This window comes from Portunus trituberculatus, chromosome 50 (assembly GCF_017591435.1).
Source record: "Portunus trituberculatus isolate SZX2019 chromosome 50, ASM1759143v1, whole genome shotgun sequence".
Classification (NCBI taxonomy): Eukaryota; Metazoa; Arthropoda; class Malacostraca; order Decapoda; family Portunidae; genus Portunus; species Portunus trituberculatus.
In genome coordinates, this window is record NC_059304.1 from 11,924,837 (window position 1) to 11,944,524 (window position 19,688).

The 19,688-nt window shown below is 35.6% G+C and overlaps 2 protein-coding genes and 1 long non-coding RNA gene across 6 annotated transcripts; 2 read left to right on the forward strand and 1 right to left on the reverse strand.

Moving 5' to 3' along the window:
- Positions 1 to 291: 291 nt before the first annotated feature.
- Positions 292 to 6,720, forward strand: LOC123499697 (enoyl-CoA hydratase, mitochondrial-like). The gene is made up of 7 exons (XM_045248091.1): positions 292 to 534; positions 1,361 to 1,561; positions 1,947 to 2,133; positions 3,009 to 3,151; positions 3,643 to 3,762; positions 4,034 to 4,101; positions 6,383 to 6,720. Exons 1-7 carry the CDS (start codon positions 408 to 410, stop codon positions 6,446 to 6,448), a joined length of 912 nt encoding a protein of 303 aa, XP_045104026.1. The 5' UTR covers positions 292 to 407; the 3' UTR covers positions 6,449 to 6,720.
- Positions 5,600 to 16,796, reverse strand: LOC123499695 (Meckel syndrome type 1 protein homolog). 4 transcript variants are annotated; one of them, XM_045248089.1, is made up of 15 exons: positions 16,584 to 16,796; positions 16,110 to 16,188; positions 15,712 to 15,882; positions 14,424 to 14,562; positions 14,150 to 14,223; positions 13,761 to 13,895; positions 13,254 to 13,364; positions 12,555 to 12,663; positions 12,266 to 12,440; positions 9,695 to 9,823; positions 9,370 to 9,468; positions 9,037 to 9,200; positions 8,182 to 8,278; positions 7,859 to 7,977; positions 5,600 to 5,821 (listed from the first exon to the last, which is right to left on the reverse strand). In XM_045248089.1, the coding sequence occupies exons 2-14, from the start codon at positions 16,175 to 16,177 to the stop codon at positions 7,862 to 7,864; spliced, it is 1,587 nt and encodes a 528-aa protein (XP_045104024.1). In that variant the 5' UTR covers positions 16,178 to 16,188; positions 16,584 to 16,796; the 3' UTR covers positions 5,600 to 5,821; positions 7,859 to 7,861. The 4 variants fall into 4 exon arrangements, with proteins under 4 accessions (XP_045104024.1, XP_045104023.1, XP_045104022.1 ...); XM_045248088.1 differs by lacking the exon at positions 5,600 to 5,821 and having other exon boundaries at positions 7,609 to 7,977; positions 16,110 to 16,184; positions 16,584 to 16,793; XM_045248087.1 differs by lacking the exons at positions 5,600 to 5,821; positions 16,584 to 16,796 and adding an exon at positions 16,394 to 16,563 and having other exon boundaries at positions 7,609 to 7,977.
- On the forward strand, positions 7,960 to 9,564 carry LOC123499698. The gene is made up of 2 exons (XR_006673064.1): positions 7,960 to 8,411; positions 9,011 to 9,564. It is a non-coding gene; the product is annotated as an uncharacterized LOC123499698 (long non-coding RNA).
- Positions 16,797 to 19,688: the final 2,892 nt, after the last annotated feature.

Consider the following 19,688-nt stretch of genomic DNA (forward strand, 5'->3'; position numbering starts at 1 on the left):
AATAACATTTAGTACTTCTACTTACCATACAGTTCATACTGTAGAATTGTGCCAGTTATGTAATTTTAATTTCTTCTCATAATTTTAATAGATTAAAACAATTTATTGTGTCATCTCATCGCAGTTTGATTTCAAGGTCAGTGATCAGTGATCACTATTCACAATGGCAATGGGTTGCACAAATCATTTGTAATGATCAAGCACATGTATAATGAGTACTAATTATATGCACTGTAGTAATCAGAGAATACATGAAAAGACATGCTGCGGTACGACATTTTTTCCACGGCTTGGCAACAAAAAGTAATAGTGCCAGTGGCAGCCACCGGTCCTATCGCTATCATTCTACCCGGCGGAGAGACCAAGGGGTTCACGTCCTTCATCAAGCCTTTGCATCATCTCTAACGATGGCATTCTCTGTAAGTTCAAGACTGCTTCATCTGCACCGTGTCATCCGACCGGCCATTGTCAGCCATACGAATGCAAGCCGTGTTGGTCCTCAAGCCCTGGTGGCCTCCAGGCTCATGTCGTCTGGTAAGCTAGGCCCAGTAACCGAGGCTCGCTGGTTTTTGTGCTCTTGCTGTCATGATATGTATACATTTCCACTGGAATCTGTGATTATTCAGATTCCGCTAGACTGATTATGAATTACGCCAGGTGTTTCCTAGTCATTATTTTTAAGGGCGTCATGGATTATGGGGAGTTGATTATCAAGGTCACATCTTACTCCTGTCGTCCGTGTCACGGCACGATGATAACTTTAAAGTAGACAACACTTTTTTTTATGAAATTATAAGCATTCCTTATGTAATCTTACAACTCTATAGTGTCTTTTCAAGGGACTACACAGGCCTCACTCGGCCAGGAGATATGAATCTTATCTCGTGTGTAAAGTGATTGGTCACTATGTAAGTTGAACCGGTATCATGTACTTAAACTCACATAACTCTTGCCCTTTCATTAACAAGTTTGAGGAACTGGTGGGAGATCAGGATTTTGGATGAGGGGCGTGTAAAGTGGGGTCTTATGGCAGGGAAGCCAAATTATGCCAAACTCGAGAAAAAAAAAAAAAAAAAATAAGGCACCTCCATTTCAAGATGGGATGTTTTTAGTCTAACCTAACTTTACCCAACTTAATTAGCCTCCTTTGGACGCTCCCATTAGGGACACTAATCTAACCTATCTGAGGGGACATTGGTTCTGCTGTACACCCCCATAAACAGACAAATCTAACCTAACAGTGGGGTCTTTTCTTCTTCGGATCCCTGCTCCTCTTTTAGCCTCATTAATATATTTTCTATCAATGAGTTTTAATTCATCCAAGACATGATTACTAGCCAGAGTTACGTTTCTTTTCCAGCTCCTAGCTATAATTTTGTGACAGTGGAAAAGCGAGGTGAAGGAGACTGCGTGGGATTGGTCACCCTTAATCGCCCCAAAGCTCTCAATGCTCTGTGTGATGGTTTGATGAAGGAGGTAGATCAAATAATGATTGAGATGGACAATGACCCTGGTGTTGCTGCTGTCGTCCTCACAGGCAGTGAGAAAGCTTTTGCCGCAGGTGAGGCATGCCAATCCGGTGATTGATGATTCAATTACTTCTTTTTTCAATAGGCAAAAAAAAAGTGATTGTGAGAAGTCATGAACCACTCCTATTTTTAGTTAGTTAAATTAAGTAACTTTGAGAAAATAATTAAAGGATGGCAACCAAATGTAATGTTGACTGAATTGTGCTTATGTATATCCAAAAATATGATACTATATAAGATTAAAATTGAAATTGACCAAAATTTATGCTGTAGTAATATATATATATATATATATATATATATATATATATATATATATATATATATATATATATATATATATATATATATATGTATATATATATATATTTTTTTTTTTTTTTACTATATGTACTCATTGAGTATCTCTCTCCCTAGGTGCTGATATCAAGGAGATGCAGAACAAAAACTTTGTAGACTGTTATCTGTATAATTTTCTGGAGGGCTGGGATGGCATCACCAAGATTAAGAAGCCTGTCATTGCAGCTGTCAATGGCTATGCTCTTGGGGGTGGCTGTGAACTGGCCATGATGTGTGACATTATCTTGGCTGGAGAGAAGGCCAGGTAGAGTGTTCATAGCTCTGAATGTGTGTGCACTTTTCATCCAATTATATTAACATAATTCTTGTATATATATTATATAGTCTTGATTGTCTCTGTTTATCTTAAATTCTTTTGCAGTTATAACCTCATTGATCTTTTTAATAATTTGTATAAAGTATGCATCATAAAGGTGCAAATCTACTTTAGTTATTAATACTTGTAGATGTGTAGAAGGAACAATGCAAGATAAACATGGTGAGATGGATGGAAAGATGGGTGTAAATACTAAGAAAGTTTGCCTTGTCATATGGTCACTTGCAAGTCATGAATGGAAAAAATGTAAAGAGAGGTCCACTGCCAACATTGATGTATGGATTGTAGTCCAGGACAAAGAATAGGTCACAACAATCAAGTGTGCATGCTGTAGAAATGAGTTATCTGAGAGGGGAATGTGAAATAATATACTGGGAGGATGAGAGTAATGCAAGATGAAAATTTCTTAGAGGTGTGATGTGAGCATCTGTGCAAATGGTGTAAAATGTGGAATTGTGGAATGGGTGAATAAGAACACATTGAGATGGTATAGCCCTAATGAGAGGATGATGAGCACATAACATGATATATATTAGTATAAGAAAAAAGGGCTTGGACATGCATGGAGGTCAAACACTCTCTCTCTCTCTCTCTCGTGTATGTGTGTGGTTGGTTGTATGTGTGCTTGTATAAAGATGCCTACCAGTCAAGTCAGAGTGATGAAGTTCTAGGTGGATTTTGGTTTAGTTTTTGTTATTCCACAGTTAGATGTACATCTGTATCCTATACTATTGTCCTATTTAATGACTAGATAGGTAAGACAAATAATGTTCATTCCTGAGTAATATAAAAACTTTTCATAGATTTGGCCAACCAGAGATTGTTCTTGGTACCATCCCTGGGGCAGGGGGTACGCAGCGGCTTACTCGTGCCATTGGCAAGTCCCGTGCCATGCAGATGTGTATTACGGGTGACCCCATCACAGCACAACAAGCAAAGGACTGGGGTGAGTATTAGCAGACATCATGAAAATTGATCATTCTGATTTGCAATTATTATTGTTTTGTAGATTATTTAGCTTATACAGTCTGATCCATAAGTTTAAGATACCATATGTTTAAGCTCATAAAAGACAGTTTCTCCCAATTTTAAACAAAGGTGATCCCATTTTCTTGCTCAAAGAGGATCATAGCTCCTCACTCATTACTGGAAACCACTAGTAATAAAGAATACATTCATTAACTGTATATAACCATATTTGGATAGTAAATTGGACAATGCATCCAATTTACATATATATACATATGCACGCACAATGGCATGACTGCTGTGCTGCAGTAGTGTGCCATCTCATTTGTTGATTTTGATAAAATCAGTCTTCATACTCATACTTTCTAGTGTAAATTACATTACAGGTGGTTCAATAATTTTCTGAATGTTAGCTGTACTCTGAAGGTGGGAAAAGTAATGGTTTTATTTCTATTTCATAATTCACAGGCCTGGTAAGTTCAGTGCATCCCCCAGACCAACTGGTGGCTGAAGCAGTGAAGATTGGGGAGAGGATTGGCCAGCACTCTAAGCTCATAGTGGCCATCTGCAAGGAATCTGTCAACAATGGTGAGGTTCTGAAAGACTTTAAGTTGCTCCACGTAGATAGATGATTAGATATTGCAATGTTCCCCAGCTCTTCAGTAAAGCTTGGATGATTCTTAATTCCTTATCACATCAAGCCTTTCTTGGGCACTGCAAAGTGTAAATTTAATAGCATCAAATTTCAATCATCCTACATGAAACTTCATAATGAAGAGTAAATCATCCATTTTTATTAAGCTTATCAGTATATTTACATAGAGGTAATAATTGTGTAATGCAATGTTCTTCATGGCAGCTTTTGAACTGTCTCTGAAACAAGGACTGACAGTGGAAAAGAAGCTCTTCTACACTACATTTGCTACAGTAAGTATAACTGTCATTTGCATAGTTATTATATGGTCAGAAGAATAATGAATAATTTATTTTTTTACTTGTAGTTATTGTGTTCATGCTTTATTATTTTTTTCTCCCACTCTTAATTTTAAGTAGTACATATTAGTTTTACATGTTTTACTGGCAGTTGTCAGGTATTGCAAGATGGGAAAATTGTATATGGCAAGCACTTTAATAATTTTTTTTAAGTTTGTCATTCAAGGATTTGACTGGCAGTTACTCTGAGGGTGTAAACATGCCTGTTGAATTATTGACACATCATAGTGGAACACTTCTCTTAGATTAATTGATTATGACACCTTATGAAGCCTTCTTTGCCACTTTGGTCACAACAAAATTTGTTTTATGATAAGCAAACCTTGAAGGCATCCATGTGCATTTTTATTTATTTATTTTTAAGCACTGCAAATATAAAATACAGTAAAACCTCGCTTGACGACTCTAAGGACGAACAATTCGGGAGACGACCAAAAAATTTGTCATTATATCAACCCAGGGGACGAACGATATTTCGGGGGACGAACACGGTTAAACGGCTCGCGGCAGGCGAACCGTTTGTGATAGCCGATCTGGCTATCACACAACAAGCAAACAAAACATAAGAACAAAAGAAAATAGAAACAGGAACATACGAAAAATATTACATAACATAATCTCCGTGCCACCACGATTTTCTCCTGTTTTTCCTGGGCATGGTGATGTTACTGGCGCGCTCTACTGTAGCTTCCTCGGTGTTATCCTTGCTGCTCTGGTGGCTCTCAGCGTTGCTGTCATCATCATCCTGGCCATGTCCAGGTACTGCAGATTGTGGCACATCCATCGCAGCTGTTTCCTCGCTCGCCTGGCAAGGAACACTGCCCGCTCCTCTCACACTGAGCATCACCTCCGAGGATCAAAGGAACTTCCTGGCCACGTATCTTTAACTTCCCTTCTTGGAAGTCCAAACTTACTCCCACATGTGTTAGGAAGTCAATCCCCAGCAAGCAAGGGTCTTCCAAGGCAGAGACGAAGACTGGCAATCTTTCCATGTTTCCCACGCGGATGTTCACTATAATGGGGCCCCACATAGCGGCACTGACTTATGACGCTACACAGCTGTTGTGTAGCTCTGGCACGCTGCGCACATCCAGTCCTCTCTCATGACTGTCTTCTCGGATCTTGTCTGTCTTCCTCCCCATCCTCCTCTCCTCCATTCCATCATGCCATCAACGTCCAGTCTCTCAAGTAAATAACCTTTTCTTTTTTATTCATTTTATTATCATTTTGATAGCATTTAGGTAAGTAAAACAATTTAGGCTTTTTATAATTATTTCGTTCATGTCATGCATACATTAAAGGTCTATTTTGAATGGGTTTTATGGACAAATGTATGATTTTTTTGGGGGTCTGGAATGGATTAATGGTATTTCAATACATTCTTATGGGAAAAATTGATTCAGGGGACGAACAAATCGGGTGACGAACAGGATTTAGGAACGATCGTGAGCTGAGGTTTTACTGTACAGGAAGTAACTGATTACGTCTATACTGTAATCTTGTCTATTTACTATGAAAAATTAATGTAAATGACAAGGAATATACAAAATATTGCCAATTTTCAGAAAATTAATTGAAAACAGTTGATGAGAAAGGTGGTGGTGGAAGCCTCAGTGTTGGCAAGGTTGTAGCTTACAACTTCCTTGAATTACACCTGTTGAAGGAATGTTCAAAATCCAGTGAGCTTCTCTGCTAATCCTGATGTGAAAACATGTCAGTGTTGAACTAATGCATAAAAAAAATTAAATTCTTCCATTTTTCTTTGAATTAGAAGTTGAACCATGCAAGCTGGATGAGTTATGGTTATAATACATAATAGTAATTACCAGTTAAACTGCCAACATGAGTATCACTAAACTATTAAAAGTTTGGGGCACTTACAGTACTAATGGGGTTGCTGTGTGCTGGCTGTGCTGCCTAAATCACATGTCTAAGCAATGTTGGCCTTGCATTTATGGATACATTTTTTTCTTACCTATTATGATTTGCTTGAATTTTATTACTTGTGCATATATATGATTCAGTTTCCTTTGGATAGCCATATGCACTGAATATCTTTTTTTTTTCTACTGATGCACACTAGAACAAAGCTCTACCAACATTTCACAATTTATAGATTTGAATAATATGAAGAAACTATACTGTATGTATTTAGTTTATTTACTGATAAAGTATGTATACATACATTCTAAATAATTTTGTTTTTGTTTTCCAGAATGATCGCAAAGAGGGTATGACTGCATTTGTTGAGAAGAGGAAAGCAAAATTCTCTGATAGTTAAGAAGATTGTCACTTGTGATAACATGAAGATGTGACTTCATGCTGGGAGAGTATTTTTGCCTGTACAAAGCCACTTTTCAAGTTATATGAAATGCTTTACTTTAAAAAGTTTGGCAATTCCTTATTTAGATTTAGGAACTGGTTATGTGTTGTCAATATTTGTTGCATGCAACTCGCGGTGTAACTAAATCTATTATAATAGTTTCCATTAAGTTAATATTTAGATTTTCTATGTATGAGTCTGCTATACATATTAAATATGATTTATAATTATGTTTTCCTTTTCTTCAGTAACTTCTAAAGTAGATACCTTGACTGATATCAGAATTTCATTCAGATACTTCACAAGCAGAAATACTCCTAAAATTTTGTCTAAATAGCCTTTGGTATTGAGGGACATCTCTCACATTTATGTGTGCATTATAGTAGTATAGGCAATGTATTAACCCCCTTCGCGCCGGATGTTAAAAAAGCCCGCCTGTATGATATACGGGTGGTAGTGCCACGCGCCCGAGCGTGGGAAACTCGTGCAAGCTTGTCATACTTGTCGTCTTTGTGTATTATGCTGCTATTTTTTAGTCACTATATCGCCTTCGAAGAGGAAAGTGGACGCTTCTCTCTTCGGGGAGAGAGAGAGAGAGAGAGAGAGAGAATTTGCTAATATTTTAGACAAGCGGGACGCATGTAGCTTATCTTTCGAGAGGAAGAGGGGAGAGAGAGAGAGAGAGAGAGAGAGAGAGAGAGAGAGAGAGAGAGATTAGAAAATTTGTTGATTTTGTTTGTGTGTGTGTGTGTGTTTTTCACAAATGTTACAAGGCATGTAACTTATCTTCGAGAGGAGAGGGGAGGAGGAAGAGAGAGAGAGAGAGAGAGAGGAGAGAGAGGAGAGAGAGGGAGAGAGAGAGAGAGAGAGAGAGAGAGAGAGAGAGAGAGAGAGAGAGAGAGAGAGAGAGAGAGAGAGAGAGAGAGAGAGAGAGAGAGAGAGAGAGAGAGAGAGAGAGATGGGAACAGTCTATGCGGGTAATTTTAGACACAAGGCTTGTAGCTTATCTTTAGTGATTGGTGGAGACAAGGATGGTGGGAGGAGCACTAGGATTTCAAGGACAGCATACGGCATGTGTAGTTGGTATCCAACACACTATACGGGACAACTGAACTGAAAAAAGCTCAGAAAAGAAATATGACATCTACGTAGGCGTCACCGTATTTGCTACTGGGGCTTCATGACGCCCACATAGGTGTCACCGTATTGAAGGGGTTAAACTTGGGAAACTATCCTTGAACAACTATAAGAGGCTTATTTTCCTCTCACAAGAAATTGGCACCTTACATGATTGGTTGCCTCAAACTGGTATGTGAAAGAAGCCTTACTGGTATAGTACTATATTTTGGTGAAAGTTATTTACTCAACTGATCAGAGAAGTCCTTCTTTGGCTGCTCGAAGCTTTTGTCTTGATTTGTTGAAAGCATCTATCACAGCAACTGTGGACAGCTGCCACCCAGGTGGCATTTCCAGAGGTATCTGTAAATCTGGGTGTGTGAAACACATTAGAATGAATACTTATGATTCAGTGGTTATGTAGGTCTTGCCTAATTTTGTAATTTCATACAATAAATACTTGATTTTGCAAGCTATTTTTACATCATAGTCTCAAAAATAATGGACAAGCATGAGATATAATTTGTAAATTAAGTACATAAAAATTTAAAAAAGAGAAAATTATTGATGTTCACCCTTTCCAATGAAATCTGCCTGTACCATGGTAGAGGCTCGCACTTCTATTGTACCACTGGTGTTGGTGTTGAAGCCCAAGCGGCTCACTCTTCCCACCTGAGGAATGATAGCCACTGTATTTCCTCCTTATCTACAATACGATTACTGTTTTGCAGTGAAAGCTGGACGGCCTCAAGCAGGCCAATGAAAACATGAAAAATACACAGGACTTTGCATAGTTGAGTTGTCAGTAAGTGATCAAGACTTACCTACAGAAACTGCTTTTGAAATGATGACTTATGTTATAGAATGAATCCAGTTAATTTTGTAGAGAAATTGAAAATTCAATGTAGACTAATTAAAAATTAACCTCATACATAGTAGGTTACTGATTATTGCATTATGCAGATGGACAGAATAGTGGTAAGACTAAGTAGGATATCTTGTGTAGTGAGGCTGCACAAGACTTTCTTCATTCTCTCACCCCTGTTCAGTCCACCTCTCTAATATAAGAGTTAACCAATATTCTCAATCATTCATCTTTTCTCTGGAAAACTTTGGAATTCCTTGTCTGCTTCTGTATTTCCACCTTCCAATGACTTGAATTCTATCAAGAGAAAGGTTTTACAACACTTATCCTCTGATTTTGACTAATGCCTTTGGCTGTGTATGGGGACCAGCACTTCAGTGGGCCTATTTTATTGCAATTTTTGTTGTCCTGGGCCAGTTCCCCTCTTAACATAAAAAGTAGAAGGGATTTAACTATACTTCCTGTCAGTTTTAATGACAAACTGTACAGTATTTCTTACATTAACAGTACTTCTAGGTGAACTTTTCTTTTTTTCCAAGAAGCTCAAGCTATAATCCAAAGTTACCTGAGAGCTGGCCTGAGCCCCAACAGCAAGGTAGGAAGGATCACTCATCAGCTGACAGCCTCCCAGAAAAAACCTGCGCATCTTGGCCAGTGGGGACACTTGTGCTGGCCTCCAGGTGCCAACTTGGTACAATCCATCCTTTACCTGGTGCTTGTCATGTGGAACTGTGGAAAGAGGCTACCATGATGCAAACTATCAGGAGTGACAGATTATGAAAAAAAGCTGAGTAAAAATCTTGCTTCTTTACTACCTTTCCAGATGTGATTTACACTATTTTTGTTCTTCTTTAGCAAGCACCTAAGAATGCTTCCACAATCAGACAATATTACCCACCTGAGGCTGGAAGAGCAAAGGCAGCATATCCTTCATCTCTGTCATGCCCAAACCAGTCAAGGGAAAAAGCTGCCAGTAACAACAGAGGCCAACCCTTCCCTGCCACAAAAACGAAGTTTATGTATGATGCAAGTACGAGTATAGTAAGTAAGATGATGATGATAATGATGACAATAATAAAATGTAATAACAAAGTATTGCTACTAAAATTAGTCCTCATAGTATAGAGTCACTGATAATAGTCTACAAAGGTGAAACAGAATGCCACCAACACTTTTCTAGTACTCATGCATAGCAACACAAAATAGTTAGTTGGCAAACACACCTGATGAAGAACGAGTAACATCAAGGGAAAAAGGGGTGGAGAAGTGTGCTGCTGGGACTTCATCACCATGACTCACCCAGCAAGTTGGAGTGAAGCCCTCACATTCTGTTCCTGGATTTACTCTCCACCCTAGAAGATAGCTATTTAATTACAAAACCTACACACACACACACACACATATAAGTGTGTATATATATATATATATATATATATATATATATATATATATATATATATATATATATATATATATATATATATATATATATATACATACATACACATACAGGTAACTCGATTTACGCGATAGATGTGTTCCAAGAGGCATCACGTATATCAAAATTCGCATAAAACAAACATGTAATTCTCATAAGAAATAATAGATAATAGTGGGGATGCGGGATGTGGTCCCCAAAAATTCGTACAAAATACTCAATTTATTTGGCTAAATTAACATGTTTTTATTATTTACCATTCTAAATACTAGAAGTGTATTTAAAATAAAGGGAAAAGCAAGAAATAATGAGAAAGCAAAAAATAATACGAGAAAACAACAAAACAAAGAATACGTAAACAAAACACTCACTGGGTCACTGCCTTCACCACTCACACTACAGTCAGTCACCATCATCCTCTGAGCTTTACCACTTTATCAAAAAAATTCACTTATCAAAAATAACCCCACATGCAGAAGATGATGAAGGACGTTTTGGGGTGATCTTGGTGAATTATACGCAGACTGAAGAGATTCCGTCTGTACTCAGTGCTGGCAGACTGCAAACGAGGCACGAGAAGAGCGGGAGCTGGATCCAAGATTCTTTAACGACGTCAGAGCAACCTCCTGCCGCGAAATGGCATCCATGAACGTTTGGAGGGACGGTAACGAGGTTGCTATCAGGTTGCTGGGAACACCACCTCTCGAGGTGGTGTTACTGTCTTATATATGCATTTATGTTCACAAAACAACATTTCTATTAGCTTTTTACATATCTTGCCCCCCAAGAAAGGATTGTTTTGTAATGCATAAAGTGAAATCTTACATGGAATACCAAAAAATAAAACAGATGAGATCGGCCACAGACGAAGCAGACTTGCAGCGACTTGGCCACTTCTTCTTCTTCTTGTGACCCTTTTAGCTTGCGTGTTGCTTTCACCATGATATTTATGTTTCCACTCCTCTATTGCCTGCTATAATGGATATCATATTTTATTATTCATATACGCTCATGCCATGAGGATAACCTCAACTCCATGGCACCGAGTGATAGTGAATTACTAATGAAATATTGCGGTATTTCATTAGTAAGGTTTGTAAAAGACTAATAGAAATGTTTTGTGAACATAAATGCATATATAAGACAGTGATGTTCCAAGCAACCTGAGAGCAACCTGATAGCAACCTCGTTACCGTCCATCCAAGTGTTCATGGATGCCATTTTGCGGCAGGAGGTTGCTCTGACATTGTTAAAGTTTCTTGGATCCAGCACCAGGCAGCCAGTGAGCGCTTTTAGGCAGGCTACCAACCTCCACCCGCCAACAGCAATGAATCTTTGTGGATGCTATTTTACGAAGGTTGGTATGTGAACAGGAGGTTGCTATGGAGGTCGTCTGTACCAACATAGACAATAACCTGCTTCTTGGATCCGGCCCCGGAGCTCCCACCTATTGGCCAGCTGCGGAACTCTCTGGCACGCAGTTTGAAATTGTGTCTGGCGCTCAGTTTGAAAATGCGGTTGGGCCAAATCATGTATAAGCAAACCGATCGCGCAAATTAAAATAATTATAATATTTTTTCGGTCGCATTATAATAAAAACGCGTAAATTGAGTTATCTGTGTGTGTATATATATATATATATATATATATATATATATATATATATATATATATATATATATATATATATATACTACATCATAGAAAAAAGGTGATCTCAAACTATGGTATGGTGAATTATATATATATATATATATATATATATATATATATATATATATATATATATATATATATATATATATATATATATATATATATATATATATATACTACTTCATAGGAAAAAAAGGGATCTCAAACTATGGTATGGTGAATTAGTTGTGCATAATTAGGTTCAGCACAAACGTTCACACATTGAAGCACCAGTAACTTATATCCAGTAGACAAATACAGTAAACCCTCAGTATATTGAATCATACTTTAACAAATTTCACATTTATCAAATATAATATAGCCTATCAACCATCAATCCGATTTATTAAACAGAGGTTGGTAAATGAGGCAGAATGGTCAATCAAATTTTGCCTTTATTATCAATTATCAGATATTTCTCCTAATTAGATCAATATACTGAGGGTTTCATTGGCAAATAATATACCATATTAGCATGTAAAAATTTACACATTTTATAGCATCAACTGGCCATGGATGGCTGATAAACTATTAAATTCATTAGCTAGCTTCTGTGAAAAATTTTCTTGTTCTATGCAACTTACAATGAACATCCTTTAATCTTCAATTTTAATTTTATACTGTGTAAAAATGTTTAAAAGCCATGTTTTATATTTTTCACCTGGTGGCAAATACAGAGCATAGTGAATGTAAAGAGAAGATGCCTCTGGGAAGTAAAGGGCTCTGGTGATTTCTCCCACAGTCACAAGGCGCAGCTCTCCCTGCCCTGGTTGTCCTTCAGGCTCCCAATCAAGCCTTGCCATTTGCTGAATCTCTTCTATCCTCTGTCTTGCCATCTAAAAGCATTAGAAAAGTGTGAAAATTTTACATTCTATGCCCATCACAAATTTATTTCTCATTTCACTATCAATTGGATGTGAATACAAGGATTAGTATCTATATATTCATACCTGGTTTGCCAGCTGCTCCTCTTGGTTTCTTTCCTCTGCTGAACGGGTCAGGGAAACATTTTCAATCTGGTATTCATACAATGCATTATCAGGGCCAAAACTTTCCAGTCTGCAAATAGATTAATATATTATAGAAACAGATTGATGAGCATCACCACACCAATCAAGACACTAAACCTTTTCAGGACAGCTATCAAAACCATAAATTAATCTAGAAATATCAAGCAGGGAACACATTCCTTCCTCCTTCAGCCTGTGTGATACCAGGAATTCCACACCAGAAATATTGAAGCAGTGATGTACCTCATATAATCATATCACAATTTTAGTCCTCCAAACTGTGAAAATCTCATGACATAATTACAACTACAATATCTCTTAACATTTATTGTAAATTGATGTGGATTAGGGTTCAGGATAATTCACTTCTAAACAGTTTCATACCATATCAAAATGGTGTTTCTTGTAGCAGGAAAACAATGTGCACCAAATTTTTATTTTTATTTTCAGTCTTTCCTTTATGTGCTGTTTTAAATCAATAGCTTTAAGATTATTTAGGTTCAATTCATGTTCTACTACTAAACATATAATTATTTTTGTACTGGAATCTGTGTTATACGAAAGGCACCAAAATCTCAAACCTGATGTTACAAACACTTTTCTTAGATCATGAATGAAATAACGATCAAGGGCCTTTACCTGTAGGCTTTGGTAGTAGGCATGTTGAAATCTGGTGTGACTGTTAGCTGGCTCTGGCCATCATACTTCAGGACACACAGGACAGTCTCATAAACCCGACTCTCGCCAAGACTGAGAATGCAGACGGCACATTGTCCTCACAATACTGAGCACTCCTTCATGATATATAAAAAGAACATTATGAAATTCATTTTCAAAGGCACAGGGATACTAACATGAATATTACAATAAGTGAATAACATACAGGACACGAGGATATATGTAGGATAGTAACTTTCCTTTAGAATTATTTTCCAATAAAAAGATCCACATGATTTCTGCATGAAACAGATTTTGTCATTATGAAAACCTTGTTATTTATATGTAAACATAAATAACAAATACATTGTCATCAATAGATGGAAACTCCTTTTATGCTGCAAAGGAAGAATACTTTGTATTAGAAGGCTATGAAAATATCAAATGCATGTTCATTCAACATGAAATAAATCATTTCAACAATCTCACCTCTCCTGAGGAGCAAGATCTGCCATGATGTAGAAGTATTCTTCTTGGAAGGTGGTGGGAGGCCTCTTCTTCTCCTCCTTGGCCACCACACTACTTTTTTCACTCATTTCTTCTGAGTCAACAGTGTCATTTCCCCTAGAACATTTAATATGTCGTTTTACATCTATCAACAATGGCTACCAAATCCTTTTTTTTTTTTTATTCTTCAAAACACTTCTTCACCCTTCATTATATTACTTCACCCACTCCATACAACATTTTCCTATCTAACTAGCACAGGCCAGCCCAGCAATGTAACATTTAGCACTGTTTCAACTAATTACAAATCACAGCTGCACCATTTATCAATCCCTCCATCCCACCACAATGCATATTACCCACTCACCAACCTGGTTGTCTTAGCTCTCTGCCTTAAGCAGCACTCTTGTTCCAGTTTTTTGGAAGTGGTGGCACTGTGTTGCTCCTGTTCCATCAGTGAACAAAAACATTACAGAATTTTTCTTTTTTATTTGCTATGGAATATATATAGGACAAAATCTTTCAAAGATACAGCATAAAAGCAGCAATAGTTTCTATACCACTTTTCAAGTTACTGTTAAGCCTTCCAAGAAAATCACTTGTGCATCTTTTTGTTTTTCTTTATTAGAACTACATTCAGCTCACCTGTAACTGATAATTATCCTTATGTACATAGGTAAAGATGCGCTGGTGTTTCCGTCGCTTTGTGGCTTGTTTATGCCTTGTCCTGTACTTTGGATCATTGGCATAGATGGACCGTCGGTACTCCATAGCCTCACACACACTGTGAACCAGATGCATGTCCAAAAATCTTCATAGAAGTTTATTAACTTCATTATCATTCCCTTCTATATCCTCATCTGTAGAAGCTTTAACTAATTGACTTAATTATGATATAGAGTACACACACACACACACACACACACACACACACACACACACACACACACACACACACACACACACACACACACACACACACACACACAAATGCACAACTGTCTTACAAATCTACTGTGTTATTATTCAAGAGTGATTACTATGATGCAGGAAAGAGATGGTTAGGCACATAGCATTTAACTTTTGAGAAGGTACCACAAAAGACTTACATATGCGAATTGGAGATATTAGATGGTGCAAATTTGATAGTCTGGCAAATAGCTTTGTTTTCCAAACTACCTTTTTACAGCTTCTATCCTTCTCTCTGCAACTTCATCTTAAGTTCCCTCTCCAACCATTCTAAATCTATCAAGTTTCTGTTTTGTCATCTGAACTCTCCCTATTATTCATCAATGATCTAAATCAAACTTCTTGTTCTATCCACTCTTACACTGATGATACTAGAGATCACAAAGTGAATCCACAGATTGTTTGTCTTCTAATCTCTCTAAAATTACTGTTTGTGGCAAAGCAAACCTAGTATTGTTCAATGCTTCAAAAACTCAATTCTTCCATCTATCAACTTGATACAACCTACTACACAATTATCCTTTTCTTCAACGACACTCGATGGTCGCCCTCTTCTACACTTGATACCCTTAGTCTGTACTTTACTTATAATGTAAGGTAGGAACTTCACATCTCATCCCTAGCAAAAACATATCTATCTTCCTATTGCCTCTATTCTACCTAACATTTCTAAAAATCATATGAATTAAGATCAGATTTTTGTAATATATATATATATATATATATATATATATATATATATATATATATATATATATATATATATATATATAGACAACAGAAGTTAAATAAAGTAGTGAATACAATATAGAGCATGTTTAGTTAAGTTGGTAATGTAGATTTGTTGCAAGTGACAAAATATATACATATATAGGAAAAGATCATTATAACTTTACAACATTATTATTATAATTATTATTATTATCAACATTACTATTATTCCTTTTTGGATTAGGTAGCATACCTGAGTATTTTTTGCTGCCACTTGACAGTAACATGGTGTGTGGTGGGATATGCAGCTGCTGTGGTCAGGGAAGCAAGTGGCACCTCACTCTGCTTGCCTGCCTGTGTGTCCTCCACCACCCGAGGGGACACAGCCACCAACTGTGATCCGGTGAGCTGCTGCAGGGTGATCCTGTGAACCAAGTCTTATGCTAATTATCTCTTCCATACTCATTTTCTCCTCCTAATATATACATATATATATATATATATATATATATATATATATATATATATATATATATATATATATATATATATATATATATATATATATATATATATATATATATATATATATATATATATATATATAATTATTAATGCAGACCATCTGGCTCCCAGTAATTAATTACTTACTTGATTTGAAGGTTTTCAATATTATCTTTGGTATAGTAAAAAGCACACTGGTCTCTGGAGGGCTCCATCTTATCACTACCTGAAAGCCAAAGTTATTTCAATACATATACAACACAACTATGCAAATAAAATAAAGAATAATTCATCATAATTATTTTATCATTGTACCATGCTCAAAACAATTATCTCATCTAGGCCATAACTGGAGAGAAATACATGGTTGTCACTATCATCTATACAGGCAACGCCCATCACCAGTACCTATCCACACAAGTAATACTCACCAATGGTTCTTCATTCACACAACACCCGACACCAGTTCCTTACCACACACACAATACCCAACACCAATGACTCACTCATGCACATAACACACAACACCGGCTCCTCATACACACAACACCAATACACCGTCACTGAACCACACAACCAGCACTCTGACACCCAACTGTTGATAGCCAAGGAAATACTCACGCTTAAAACATCCAGGTAGCGAAAAGAAAACTTAGCATTTGAAGCTTCCTTGGTTAGTGACTAGAGTTTGGACTAGAGGCAGTGGTGTGGCTGTTACATGAAGGCACTAATGGTCTGTGGGACTCATGCAAATTAGGGAATCACTACCCCATTGAATTTGTTTGTATGATGCGCCATAGCTCGTCCCGTTGCCTAGGAAACGCGCATCACGTGACAGTTCCTTCGGAGTCGCTCCTGCTCTTGCCCTTGGTATCTTAATAATGCTTGCGCCTAATGTATCTGTAATTACAGGGTAGGAACATATCTTCCATTCATCCCTGGTTACTAATTTTCATTAATATTGAGTGTGAAGTACAAATACACATATCAATATTCCCATTTCCTCTTCTGTTTCTCTAGGTACATGTTGAGTTTTTCTTTTCTTTGATTTTCCATCTTTCCTATATTTGCAAATCTTATTGCCCAAGATAAAGGATTCTTTTTTTAATTTGGACCGATCTCTATGATCACGCTACTTCATTTTATGATTTACCAACATGATTAATTGATAACTTTATTGTTGCAGCAGTGTATAACAAGGAAGGGCTACATGATTTCTTTAATACACTAATAACATACCTTAATCATGTTGAATTACCTCTCACTAGTATACTGATATAATACCTGAATATTTAATCTCAGTAACGATAATGAAAATAAATTTGAATACAATTAGATGGTATAACTAAATTAACAGAAAATAATAGTAATATGTTTATCCCAATTTTCCTAGAGTAGACTTACTGATTTACTGATTCTGGTTGTCATCAGTTTCAGAATATAGAGGCAAAAAGACTACGAATCTGAACACATTTCTGAGAGGCTTTATTCATGTTCATCCTCAGAACTGGCAGGTGCAAGAAGAAACACGTGCAGCAACAGGTTTATCTATATCACATATAAACTGCAATGTCTGAACTTGCACATTAGTAAATGTTATCAAAGAATTACACAAGAAGTATACAAGTAATTTTTGTTATTCTGAGAAATATAATTATTCAAAACCACTGTTGCTTGATTTTTCAGTGGCCACTACTATGTGCTCCACTTCATTATCTTGTGACTAACTCGTACTTAATAGTACTTAACAGTACTGAACACAACAGATTACATGCTTTTTGAGTTTGACTCTTCACTGGTCTGTTGTCAGGAATAATATAACAAACCGAAATTCTCCATTAGCCTGTATAATAGAAATCAAAGAGTAGCATTATACATATTAACTCATAACCTTTACAAAGATATCACCAGTTATGTAAGTCATTTCTTATTCACAGCTAAACTAATGCAAATGCTTGAAAATTAAATAGAAATTTTGAACACTATCACTATCCTGTTAGTAAAAGAGATTATTGGATGAAATAGCTTATCAATGTAAAAGAGTGTAATCACATGAAAATCTTGATATTCTACACATGTGCAAAGTATTATGGTAAAAAAAAAAAAAAAAAAAAAAAAAAAATCCACAATAATCTGAACTCAACATTCTGCACCAATTGATTTGCAAATAAGATGTTAATATCAGAGAAATGATAAACATAACAGATTCTTATAAACAATTGGGAACAAAAGGCTACACAATTATAATTTCTATCTACCTTTACAAAGAATCTGACCAGAAAAGGTACAGATACAAAAGTAATTTGACTTAAGCACATAACTTGGGTGATTTATTAGAATTTTCTATTGTTTTAGCAGTGTAATTATATATATATATATATATATATATATATATATATATATATATATATATATATATATATATATATATATATATATATATATATATATATATATATATATATATATATATATATATATATATATATATATATATATATATATATATATATATATATATATATATATATATATATATATATATATATATATATATATATATATATATATATATATATATATATATATATATATATATATATATATATATATATATATATATATACACACACAACACACACAAAACATCTTCAGAATCCCTATCCTAAAGTTAGTTAGTACTTTTAGCATGATTAACGCAACTACTTAACGTATTATTAAATCACTGACAAAAATCACTGAGACTAATACAGCATTTTGTCTAAAATCTATGATAAAGAATAAAAGGCATCACACTTGTCATGTTTTCTTATTATTTTCTCTTCAAGAGAAATTATCCCTGCCTTGTTTTTGTATCAAGAAGAAAAAGGTTAAGCTGGAGAGAGAGAGAGAGAGAGAGAGAGAGAGAGAGAGAGAGAGAGAGAGAGAGAGAGAGAGAGAGAGAGAGAGAGAGAGAGAGAGAGAGAAACATGAAATGCATCATGTCAGAAACATTCTTCATCTGACATTTAAGTGGTCAAACAAAATTACTTTTAACTTTATGCATTCTCAAAACAAGTTTTCTTTAGTAACTGATTTAAGTAAATATTAAGTGGATGTGCCAAGAATAGAAGACAAATTTGCTGAAATCACTAGCTAATTTAATTCACTAAATTGTTAGCTGTAATGGAAACATATATAATACTATCAAACTATGAATCCTATATCGAGTCATAAGTTTTATTTACTTCACTAAGTCAGGAAAACTAACAAGATGTGCTGCTTCTCTCATACTGAGAAATATAACAACATGCAAATTTCATATTAGTAATTTTTACCATTTCTGTTATTAAACAAATCCATGTTGAAACTTAAACACTAAATCAATAAGGGTCATGCCTGATTAATTCAGTATCACAACACTACTGTTACTCATTAAATTTCTATTTAAATCCTGTGACACCAGTCATGCTGTTGTTATCCTAAAATATATTTTCTACTATAAATAAAAAATAATTTTGTATATCCAATTCATTACTATTGATAATATCTAAATTTCAATCACTTACTGATAATAAAAATTCAGTAAATAAGTACATAAATAACCATAGTTGATTAGAAACAAGGAATGACTTTCAATCCCTTGATTACAAACTTTTAAGATCATATTTATGGTTAAATGACTGATGTTTGTGGTACTGAAAGGATTCAAATAACTTATTTGTATTAATGGAATTATAGTATTAG